The following is a 13,382-nucleotide window of genomic DNA, read 5'->3' as shown; positions in this document are numbered from 1 at the left end:
TTTTCAGGTGTTTTGTATATTATTGAAAAATATACATATGTCTGTTGAAATTGAAATTCTGACCAATCATTTGCAGAGTACAAAGTTTTTTCTAGAAATGAGAACTATTTTTCTCTCACCAATTGAGACATATGAAAGTAGCATGAAAATTCAATAAACCTCATTCATGATATATATAGTTATGCTAATTTCTATATATAATAGCTGTTTCTTCCTAAAATATTCATAAAAAAACTTCTTGTTCTGAATATCAAGTTCTATGTTAAAAGTACAAAGCCTACATTAACTATAAACTGCATTTAATCAAAACCTGATTTATAAGTACAACATGTAAACAATGATATTTATCAATGGAAATGTAGTAGAGATCTCACTGGCACCACACAAACTGAAGCATAATGTGAATACAGCATAAAACAGGAATTAATTTTAGAATTTTGTTTTCCTAAACTGGAAATATACATCATTGCACCTGTGGCCTGTTTTGGACTTCCTGTGGAAATCTAAAAAAAAAAGGTGATATTTTTACCCCATCCTGTTTCTGTAGATATATATGTATTGTATATGTATTGAGTGGTTATTATGTAACATAACTTAATCAAAGATATGACTGAAGAAACACCTAATTGGCTTTAATACCCTCATGGGTATATTCAATACTTGTAGTATCTTCAGGATGTTTGTAAGAGAAGACTTGTAAACAGCTGAACCAAGCAAATCTAATTTGGAGGGAACATGTTTTGTTAGAATCCCTATGAATTCTAACTACTGTTATTGAGTGCATATTATCCAAGTCTTACGGCCTTTTTGAGAGTTAGATAGTACTTAATTGGCAACTTTTACATGTGGTAACACCTTTAGCTGGCTCATCGCATTGTACTTAATTTAACTCAAACAATTATTCGTTTTCAAATGACAGAAGAAACGAATTACAGTTATGTCTGTACTTTCGCATGAAGTTGTTTCTGCTGTCTTAAACTATCTGCAAGAATAGAATTGAAACTGATCGACATATTTGTTAGAAGAATTAATTCTGTGACATAACAAGCACTTAAAGCATCAACAAGTTTTAAGGATCAGAGGATGATAATAACGAATGTCAGTTTTGTTAAATTTAAACATTTGATAGATTTAACATCTTTTATATTTTAATGCCCCCACTGCAGCTGAATGGGCATTAAGTGTTTTCCTTGGTGATTGTTACATTCACCCCAAAATTGGGTTCTTTTCTCTTTAGTTTGACCTAGGTAACCTTACGTCAGATCAAGTTGGAATTTTGGTGACGGTACTTGTACTATTCTCAAGTAATGCCCCTTATTAAAGTTATATGCAAGGGGTGTATCATCGGTTTCATCTTTTATTTGTTAATTGTCCTGGCTAGTTTAAACTGCATTATAGGAGAGAATTATACCAAAGGCTTAAATTTAACTTACTGGTAAATAAAAGGCACATCCAAAATATTATTAAGGGAATGAGCTTTTTTTCCCGAGGGGTATATCTTAAAATCTTAAGGGATAGTCATAGTAATTAGATTGAATTACTGTCGAATCATTATTATTAGTAAGATAAGGGATAGTCATAGCAATTAGATTGAATTACTGTCGAATCATTATTTTTAGTAAGATAAGGGATAGTCATAGTAATTAGATTGAATTACTTTCGAATCATTATTATTAGTAAGATAAGGCATAGTCTTAGTAATAAGATTGAATTACTGTTGAATCATTATTATTAGTAAGATAAGGCATAGTCATAGTAATTAGATTGAATTACTAGTAAGATAAGGCATAGTCATAGTAATTAGATTGAATTACTGTCGAATCATTATTATTAGTAAGATAAGGGATAATCATAGTAATTAGATTAAATTACTTTTCGAATCATTATTTTTAGTAAGATAAGGCATAGTCATAGTAATTAGATTGAATTACTTTCGAATCATTATTATTAGTAAGATAAGGCATAGTCTTAGTAATAAAATTGAATTACTGTTGAATCATTATTATTAGTAAGATAAGGCATAGTCATAGTAATTAGATTGAATTACTAGTAAGATAAGGCATAGTCATAGTAATTAGATTGAATTACTAGTAAGATAAGGCATAGTCATAGTAATTAGATTGAATTACTGTCGAATCATTATTATAAGTAAGATAAGGGATGGTGATAGTAATTAGATTGAATTACTGTCGAATCATTATTATTAGTAAGATAAGGCATAGTCATAGTAATTAGATTGAATTACTGTCGAATCATTATTATTAGTAAAATAAGGGATAGTGATAGTAATTAGATTGAATTACTTTCGAATCATTATTATTAGTAAGATAAGGCATAGTCATAGTAATTAGATTGAATTACTGTCGAATCATTATTATTAGTAAGATAAGTGATAGTCATAGTAATTAGATTGAATTACTGTTGAATCATTATTATCAGTAAGATAAGTGATAGTCATAGTAATTAGATTGAATTACTTTCGAATCATTATTATTAGTAATATAAGGCATAGTCATAGTAATTAGATTGAATTACTGTTGAAGCATTATTATTAATAATAGAAGGCATAAACATAGTAATTAGAATGAATTACTGTCGAATCATTATTATTAGTAAGATAAGGGATAGTCATAGTAATTAGATTGAATTACAGTCAAATCATTATTATTAGTAAGATAACAATTTTTTGTGGAATAAGTTGGTAAAGGGAATCCATGAATTTTAATTTCAACAAATTACAAATTTTCTTAAAGAATATACAAAATAAAGGCAACAGTAATATACCGCTGTTCGAAATTCATAAATGGATTGAGAAAAAAAACCAAATCCAGGTTACAAACTAAAACTGAGGGAAAGACATCAAATATAAGAGGAGAACTATGACACAACAGAAACACGACATTAAAATTTAACACACACAGAAATGAACTATAATATAACAATAGCCATTTTCCTGACATTGGAAAAAATATGAAATCAAATATTCACAAAAATTTAAGTTTTTCTCAATTCAAGATAATTGGTACCCATGAAAATAATTGAATCCACTAAAATGAATATACTGAATTTTGAGAATTTTTATTTTAGGTCGATGGTAAAGCCATGTTCACTATTACAACAGCAGAAATTGGAGATCCACAAAATTTACGAAAGAAATTGTGTAGAAGCTATTGGTGTTGGTATGCGGGAGAACAGTCATTCCCCCTTAAAATCAAAGCTAAAGTCACAGAGGATGAGACGGATGAAGAACAGGGAACGGAAACCAGTATCAACTTTTATACTGAACCTGTTGCCATGGAATTGGTTAATAAGAAGGAGTACAGGAAGAATATGGATTACACTGTTTATGTAAATATTTATGTACAACAGATTATTGTATAATCATTTTATTTTTATTAGCTCACCTGACCTGAAAGGTCAAGTGATCTTTTCCCATTACTTGGCTCCGTCGTCCGTCGTCCGTAAACTATTACAAAAATCTTCTCCTCTGAAACTACTGGGCCAAATTTAACCAAACTTGGCCACAATCATTACTAGGTTATCTATTTCAAAAAAAGTGTCTAATGACCCTGCCTACCAACCAAGATGGCCGACATCAGTAAATACAGTAACAGGTGAGTGACACAGGCTCTTGAGAGCCTCTAGTTATTAGATGTAAAAAATCATTGAGAATTGATGGAAAAAGTTCTATGGTTGCCAATTTTGGAAGTTTAAATTCCAGAATAAGTAAATTGTTGTTTTATTGAAGAAATTAAGAAAAAAATTAATTCTGCGTTGACAGAATAGAGTCTGAAACTGATACAGCTATAGTTCTGTTGGAAAGTTGTATTTTGATAAAACTTAAAAATGAGGTATTTATAAATTGAACTATTTACATTGATAATACGAAAATTCAGATAAGTTCAAAGACTATACACCTACACAGAATTCAGATAAGTTAGAAGACTATACACCTACACAGAATGAAAAAAATTTGGATGCATGTAGTCAATGATTGTTGAGAAATTTGGAACCAAATTGTACAATCCATTTGACAGGCTATAACTGCTATAAATCTTGTTCTCTCGGGTACAAAAAATTCAGCAAATTTTTTTTTTTTTTTTCATTCATTACAAATTTTATTTATTACACCATTAGTTACTACTTAATGATATGGTACAAAAAAAAATCCATAAATCGATTCAGTTTGGCACTAGATAACTTTTGAAATTGTAATATCATTGAAAAAGCTCCAAATTATCTGCCTTTGGTGCAAAAATGCCATTTTTAGCTCACCTGGCCCGAAGGGCCAAGTGAGCTTTTCCCATCACTTGGCGTCCGTCGTCCGTCGTCGTCGTCCGTCGTCGTTAACTTTTACAAAAATCTTCTCCTCTGAAACTACTGGGCCAAATTAAACCAAACTTGGCCACAATCATCATTGGGGTATCTAGTTTAAAAAATGTGTGGCGTGATCCGGCCAACCAACCAAGATGGCCGCCATGGCTAAAAATAGAACATAGGGATAAAATGCAGTTTTTGGCTTATAACTCAAAAACCAAAGCATTTAGAGCAAATCTGACATGCGGTAAAATTGTTTATCAGGTCAAGATCTTTCTGCCCTCAAATTTTCAGATGAATCCGACAACCCGTTGTTGGGTTGCTGCCCCTGAATTGGTAATTTTAGGGATTTTTTGCTGTTTTTGTTTGTTATCTTGAATATTATTATAGATAGAGATAAACTGTAAACAGCAATAATGTTCAGCAAAGTTAGATTTACAAATAAGTCAATAAGTCCAAAATGGTCAGTTGACCCCTTTAGGAGTTATTGACCTTTATAGTCAATTTTTAACCGTTTTTCTTAAATCTTAGTAATCTTTTACAAAAATCTTCTCCTCTGAAACTACTGGGCCAAATTAATCCAAACTTGGCCACAATCATCATTAGGGTATCTAGTTTAAAAAATGTGTGGCGTGACCCTGCCAACCAACCAAGATGGCCGCCATGGCTAAAAGTAGAACATAGGGGTAAAATGTAGATTTTGGCTTATAACTCTAAAACCAAAGCATTTAGAGCAAATCTGACATGAGGCAAAATAATCTATCAGGTCAAGATCTATTTACCCTGAAATTTTCAGACAAATCAGACAACCCGTTGTTGGGTTGCTGCCCCTGAATTAGTAATTTTAAGGAAATTTTGCAGTTTTTGCTTATTATCTTGAATATTATAATAGATAGAGATAAACTGTAAACAGCAATAATGTTCAGCAAAGTAAGATCTACAAATAAGTCAACATGACCAAAATTGTCAGTTAACCCATTAAGGAGTAATTGCCCTTTATAGTCAATTTTTAACCATTTTTCTAAAATTTTAGTAATCTTTTAAAAAATCTTCTCCTCTGAAACTACTGGGCCAAATTTAACCAACCTTGGCCACAATCATCATTTGGGTATCTAGTTTTAAAAATGTGTGGCGTGACCCTGCCAACCAACCAAGATGGCCACCATGGCTAAAAATAGTACATAGGGGTAAAATGTAGATTTTGGCTTATATCTCTGAAACCAAAGCATTTAGAGCAAATCTGAAAGGGGATATATTGTTTATCAGGTCAAGATCTATCTGCCCTTAAATTGTCAGACAAAACAGACAACCTGTTGTTGGGTTGCTGCCCCAGAATTAGTAATTTTAAGGAAATTTTGCAGTTTTTGCTTATTATCTTGAATATTATAATAGATAGAGATAAACTGTAAACAGCAATTATGTTCAGCAAAGTAAGATCTACAAATAAGTCAACATGACCAAAATTGTCAGTTTACCCCGTAAGGAGTTATTGCCCATTATAGTCATTTTTTAACAATTTTCATAAATTTTTGTAATTTTTAGAACATATTTTCCACTGTAATTACTGTGCCAAGTTCATTATAGATAGAGATAATTGTAGCAAGAAGAATGTCCAGTAAAGTAAGATCTACAAACACATCATGATGAGATCACAAAAACACAATTTTGTCATGAATTTATCTGTGTCCATTGTATAATATGCACATAGACCAAGGTGAGCGACACAGGCTCTTGAGAGCCTCTAGTTTGTTATTATCTTGAATATTATTATAGATAGAGATAAACTGTATACAGCAATAACGTTCAGCAAAATAAGATCTACAAATAAGTTTACATGACCAAAATAGTCCATTGACCCCTTAAGGAGTTATTGCCCTTTATAGTTAATTTTTAACATTTTTCATAAATTTTTGTAAAATTTTAGAAAATATTTTGCACTGTAATTACTGGGCCAAGTTCATTATAGATAGAGATAATTGTAGCAACAAGAATGTTCAGTAAAGTAAGATCTACAAACACATCACTATCACCAAAACACAATTATTTCATGAATTTATCCGTGTCCATTGTTTAATATGCACAAGACCAAGGTGAGCGACACAGGCTCTTTAGAGCCTCTAGTTGGTTATTATCTTGAATATTATTATAGATAAAGATAAACTGTAAACAGCAATAATGTTCAGCAAAGTAAGATTTACAAATAAGTCAACATGACAGAAATGGTCAATTGACCCCATAAGGAGTTATTGCCCTTTATAGTCAATTTTTAACAATTTTCACTAACATTTTCCACTGAAACTACTGGGCCAAATTATTATAGATAGAGATAATTGTAGCAACAAGAATGTTCAGTAAAGTTAGATGTACAAACACATCACTATCACCAAAACACAATTTTGTCATGAATCCATCTTTTGCTTTGTTTATTATTCACATAGACCAAGGTGAGCGACACAGGCTCTTTAGAGCCTCTAGTTATGAAACAATAACATAACATCACAACATAGAAAAACACACAATAAAATATCAATTAGCAGGCTTAACTCAATCAAAAAACGTACATTAATACACTATAAACGAATAAATTTGATCTGCAATATATGAATTATAAAATTGAGAATGGAAATGGGGAATGTGCCAAAGAGACAACAACCTGACCATAGAAAAAAACAACAGCAGAAGGTCACCAACAGGTCTTCAATGTAGCGAAAAATAACTTATATTTTAAATAAAGAAATAACTGGCATGAGTCAAGTTTTATCCTATCAAGTACTATAGGTTACACTTATCAGAGGTTAACTGGAATTAGAAAGTAAAATATGAAATCTCTTTACCTAAGCATTCTGATTTAAAAAGAGTTCCCCATCAAATGTCTTTAAGCAATTTCAGTCATTTGAATACAGGAAGTGTAGTTTTGCAATTAAGAATGAATATTCAATTAAATTCAACAAATCAATTCAATTTTCTGAAAACTATTAAAATATAAATTGAATTAAACTACGCTATACAACTTTTAATAATCAGTGTCATAGAATCATCATAAACAAACAGTAGAGGTGAAAAACAGTATTTCAACTTCCATGCCCCTAAATCAACCTTTTGTCCAACAAGATAATTGATAAACTTTATTAGAAGATTCTTTATTTTGTAATTTCTTCTGTTTCTAAAATAAAATGTAAAAGGTGAATCATGTAACAGGAAATATTATTGGCTTAGGATATGAAATTGCAATTTAAACGCATTGTTGTTTTATTAATGGACCCACTACAAATGTATCATTGATTCATATTTGGCTCATTATATCTACTGAAAAGGTGATTATCCTTATCACAGGTTTAGATATGTAATAACCATGAAAGATCATCCAAAACAAACTTCTTAGGACAAAAGTCAAGTACAAAAGCTTTGGTTTAAATTGCCACCACCTTGTCCTATGGTAAAGATCATGTCTGCTCTATATCTTGAGAACCGTTATAATTTCCAAGTTTATACAAGACATGTATATTAACAAACATCAGAGGGTGTATTATAATGTATGTACAACTTTCTAGGTCAATGTCAATGTCAAAGGGCCCACAGAGATGGCTCTATCTACCAAGGTTATTAATTGGATATATATTGTATTCAGGGGCCTCGATGGCCAAATGGTCTAAGTAGTCAAACTACAAATGTTGTCTCTTTGACACATTCCCCATTCAATTCTCAATTTTAAACTACTGTATCACTAGCCTGTAAACAATGAGGCCTGAATCCAACACTTAACAGGTGTTTTCGACTCAAACCTTAATTGATTTGAATTGTCAGTTTTTCTATGGAAGGTTGGTGGGCACTCCTGCTTCTTCCACCAATATAAATTGAATGCCACAGTTATGTTGAAAATGATTTTAAACACCTATCAATCAATTACCTAGTCTGTTTATTTTTCTGTTCTTCTGTACCTCCTCCGGTGTCTGTTTGTCCAAAAAATACTGTTGTACATCTTTCTATAGGTACTTCTCAAATAAGTTTCTGGCATACTAAATTATAACCCTGGTACCTTTGACAACTATTCATATAATATCATCAGATTGCAGTTATCAGTTGCGAGATGTGATGTGTTTTTATGCAGTTAAGCTGCATTATGCGAGCACCCTAGATTTGTGTTCTATCCAATAAATGCTGAAATACTTGCCATTGTTATTATCTAGCTCGCTACTATGTTATATGTAACTAATTGAACACTTTTTTAATACTTTTTATTCTGGATTACAAAAAATATGACCAGAAAAACCTTAAATGATCGTCGATTTATCCAAAAGTTTTGAAGTTACACATAGGAAGTAGTGCTTATTAAGAATCCTTGTGTAGTTCATTATGACTTGTGCTTTTAGCTAAGATGTCAATGAACAATTGTATGAAATATTTAATCGCCGAAAATCTCTTAAGACAAGTAGTTTAGATTTCCCAAATGGCAAAAGTCGTAGGGATATTGTTTGTCATCAATACGTAGTACAACTACGTCAGTAGTCTATTATATAATAAGTTCAACTCTTCATGATGTTGGCGGCAATTTCAAATTAGAAAAAGAAATTTTCGTAGCTTTTCAATTTGGAGGCAGGTGTGCAAATTAGCGGCGGTCCGAGGTCCGCGACCTTCCACTTTTGCAAGCGGAATTTCGACTAGGATAGTTGGCTTCTAGCTACGCCTGACGTAGTCACCTTCCACTTGAAAGAAAATAAGAAATTACTTTGCAAACCTTTTCACCATGTTCACCAAAGTCTCCAATTAAACGAGCTAAAACTTATTTTTATCATTATTATTTATGACAGCGATGTTCATTTTGTTCAACCGCTAGCTTTATACATAAAATCGCCGACAAATATTGTATAAATTCGAGTAAAATCGTATCTGATTGACAAAAACAACATTGTAAACACATAACAATGGCGGCCGTGAAGACAAAATTTTACAATATCGGATCCGATTCCGGAAGCGGATAAAAATAATTCCGGGTTTGGCGATTAATTACTAAATAAATCAAAGCAGGTCAGGTGAAAAAATAAATCTATGCTTGGTAAATGAATATAAACACTAGAATTGTAAAGCAGAAAAATATTTTATACAAAAACTCAAAATTACTTTTTGACAAATTTTAATTTAAAAATGGGTCACCCCACCCTTCCTGTTTTAGAATTCAAAAATGGTCCAGATCCCCACCCCTAAACCATACATATTCATGTATGGGACAATGTAACAAATCAGATTAAATATAGGGGGAGTCCCTTGGGTCACCCCACCCCCTCCTGTTTGAGAATTTAAAACCCGTTGAGATCGCCACCCCTTAACCATATATTCATGTACGGGACAATATAACAATTCAAATGAAAGATAGAGGGAGTCCCTGAGGTCACTGTACACCCTCCTGTTTGAGAACTTGGAAATGGTCAAGATCCTTACCCCTAAACCATATATACTCATGTATGGGACAATATAACAAATCAAATCAAATATACATGATATAGGGGAAGTCTCTGTGGTCACCCCAACCCTTACGGTTGAGATCCCCACACCAAAACAATATATATTCATGTATGGGCCAAATTATAACTAATTAAATGAAATATAGGTGGAGTCCCTGGGGTCACTCTACCCCTCCTGTTTGAGAACTTGGAAACCAATGAGATCCCCACCCCTAAACCATATATATTCATGTATAGGACAAATAAAATGAAATGTAGGGGAAGTCCCTAGGGTCACCCTACCCCCAGTAGCGGATCCAGAAATTTTCATAAGTGGGGGCCCGCTGACTGACCTAAGAGGGGGGCCGCTCCAGTCACGCTTCAGTGATTCCCTACATAAGAAACCAATTTTTTTCCCCAAAAAGGGGGGTTCGGGCCCCCTGCCCCCCTAAATCCTCTACCTACCCCTATCTGTTTGAGAACTTGAAAACCGTTGAGATCCCCACCCCTAAATTATATATATTCATATGTATGGGACAAAATAACAAATTATTTACATTTACTATGGGCAGGTCAGTCAGACCTCACCTTTGATCCCTGTTGTAGTGAACATTTGTCTGATTCCTGTCGCATAACTTTTGTACTATAGAAAACAAACTCAGTTTTCTTTCCAGGGAAACCAGTCCATTCATACAATTACATGTTCATACTAAGTTAACTTGAACTTCTAGCAGTCAAATAAAACCAAGGTTAACTACCAAGTAGAACAACTGCAATCATTGGGAACTTGTACCAGTGCAGACTTACCATAAAAAATATACATTTATATATGCATTGCTTTTGAAACCTTGATAACATATAAATTATTTGCCTTAATAAATAAATCATTAGATAAAGATGAATGTACTATATATGAATGTTTAATGTTGAGGCAACATTGCCACAGTTTTCATAATTACGGTTGCCTTGGTTTTTGGTTAACTGCCTTCAACGCTTACAGCGCTTTGATCTTATTTTTCAGACATCTACTTCTCCTTTTAATGCCCCATTTATGGGCATCATGTTTTCTGTCTGTGTGTCCATCCGTTCGTTTGTCTGTTCCCCTTCAGATTAAAGTTTTTGGTGAAGGTAGTATTTGATAAAGTTGAAGTTCAATCAACTTGAAACTTAGTACACATGTTTCCTATGATATGATCTTTCTAATTTTAATTAGAGTTTATACCCCAATTTTACTGTCCACTGTCCACTGCACATAGAAAATGATAGTGTGAGAAGGGTATTCATGTACTATGGACACATTCTTGTTTTACAAATTCGGATTAATAGTGGTACCTTTACATTAAAAGCTGTACAAATTCTTGCCATGTTTTTATGCCCCACCTATGATAGTAGAGGGGCATTATGTTTTCTGGTCTGTGCCTCCGTTCGTTTGTTCGTCCGTCCGTCTGTGCGTCCGTTCGCTTCAGGTTAAAGTTTTTGGTCAAGGTAGTTTTTGAAGAAGTTGAAGTCCAATCAACTTGAAACTTAGTACACATGTTCCCCATGATATGATCTTTCTAATTTTAATGCCAAATTATAGTTTTGACCCCAATTTCGTGGTCCACTGAACATAGAAAATGATAGTGCGAAGTTCAGGTTAAAGTTTTTGGTCAAGGTAATTTTTTGATGAAGTTAAAGTTACATCAACTTGAAACTTAGTACACATGTTCCCTATGATATGATTTTTCTAATTTTTATTCCAAATTAAAGGTTTAACCCCAATTTTCACGGTCCACTGAACATAAAAAATGATAGTGCGAATGGGGCATCCGTGTACTATGGACACATTCTTGTTTTAGTTGATCATTAAGCATTACTTACATACATATACATAAAGATAACCTTTTGATTACTACTATTACTATTATTCGTGGGATATCAATTTTATGTATTTCATGGTAATAGGTTAACCACAAGTTCAAATGTTCAATGAAATGTAAATGTTCTCTTGGCTCATATGTATATTTTGACAAAACCATGACATATGTCTATGTAAATACAATATTTCCTTAATCCATGAAAATTGATACCCACAAAATGAAAAAAAACGAATTCACAGAATGTAAAATCTCCCCTTATCATTTTAGCTCAATTAATATAAATAAACTTCATTATCACTGAACTTGTATATATTTGTTTACAGCCAGCTGAGGGACGCCTCCGGGTGGGGGAATTTCTCGCTACATTGAAGACCTGTTGGTGACCTTCTGCTGTTGTTTTTTCTATGGTCGGGTTGTTGTCTCTTTGACACATTCCCCATTTCCATTCTCAATTTTATTGATAAGTTGACCAGTAGTTTATTGCCAGTCATTACCCTTAAACGTCACAAAATATGCCTCTAACAGAAACCAGGATATTAGGATAATGAACTATTTCTATTCTGTTACTGCTTACTACGTAGACAACCAGACTTATTAATCAGTTTAATCTATTAAAGGTTAGTTAAGTCTAATCAAAAATTAAATCTATTCTTCTTAAAGAATATTGGCTTCTTTTCAAAAATCCCAAATTTGACATCTCCCTGAACAAAATTATAAAAGATTTTGCAGTAGAACCTTTTTTTTCAAACTTTTTCTTTGTTAATTTATCTCCATTGTTGTAATTCAATAATGCAAAAACTTGTACAAAAATATTTCAGTCATTCAAAATGATTGATGATTTATGATCTGTAAATTTAATTTTGGTAAAAAAAAAAATGTTATTTTCAATTTTATCTATTGTCCCATGTGCATGTTCTTACAAGGATAATTGATAGACTTTTTTACACTATTGTTGGAAAGTTTGCTATAGCAATCAACTTTCCTAATAGTTATCAAAGGTACTAGGATTATAATTTAGTACGCCAGAAGTGACAGATAATATTACTTTAGGAAGTGTGTCCTACTTCTAGATAATGTAGTACTGGTGTTCGTAAACTAATAATAGAAAGATGCTTTTGAGATTTTGAGCTTTCCTATTTTGATAGTATACAGCTTGAGTTAAAATATTTTGAAATTTCATCCATAAATCAAATAATTTAACTTTGTTTTGAAAATGGCAAACAAACAATACTCCGCGGATAGGTGCTTCGCTGAAAGTAAAATCAATACACACACGAGACGACAGTTTCTACGTTATGCTTTTATCGGTATTCTCCAGACATGCATCAGATCCATATATGTGTGCCTCCAGACCGTGAGGAGTACTATAATCCTGGTTTCAAAGGTTTCCTACCTTCCTCCAGTTGAAGAGAAAATTAATACTGTGTTTAAAATATTTCATGAATGAACATTTTTCGAAGCTGACTACGATTTTTACAAATGTTTATTTAATACGTAAAAGCCAGAGAGTAACGAAAGAATCATGGTTTCTTATCTAATCTCAGCCCACAACAAACTTTGACTATAATAAACTCGGACTATAATAAACTTGGCCTTTTACATATTCGGCATTAGAAAATAGGACCATAACAAAATTCGTAATTATACTACTTGCTATTAAGACTCATAAACAAAGTTTTTGCTTAGTTCTTGTCATTTTTCTTCTTGGGGTCTATTTAGGTGTATTTTGAGGGGCCAACAGAAGGGAGTAATTTACTATAGAATCCTA

General features: G+C 32.5%; 1 protein-coding gene across 4 annotated transcripts in view; it reads left to right on the top strand.

The window, feature by feature from the left end:
• LOC143078722 (CD109 antigen-like) overlaps nucleotides 1-13,382 on the top strand; it is a 356,264-nt gene that overhangs the window by 40,894 nt on the left and 301,988 nt on the right. For all 4 annotated transcript variants that reach the window (XM_076253652.1, XM_076253654.1, XM_076253653.1 and 1 more), the window contains exon 13: nucleotides 3,088-3,348. In XM_076253652.1, the coding sequence (XP_076109767.1) occupies nucleotides 3,088-3,348 (261 nt within the window). The remainder of the gene's footprint in view (nucleotides 1-3,087; nucleotides 3,349-13,382) is intronic.

The sequence above is a fragment of the Mytilus galloprovincialis genome, chromosome 6 (genome assembly GCF_965363235.1).
Source record: "Mytilus galloprovincialis chromosome 6, xbMytGall1.hap1.1, whole genome shotgun sequence".
NCBI classification, from domain to species: domain Eukaryota; kingdom Metazoa; phylum Mollusca; class Bivalvia; order Mytilida; family Mytilidae; genus Mytilus; species Mytilus galloprovincialis.
The sequence above is the reverse complement of the archived record's forward strand: the minus strand, read 5'-3'. Positions and strand labels throughout refer to the sequence as shown.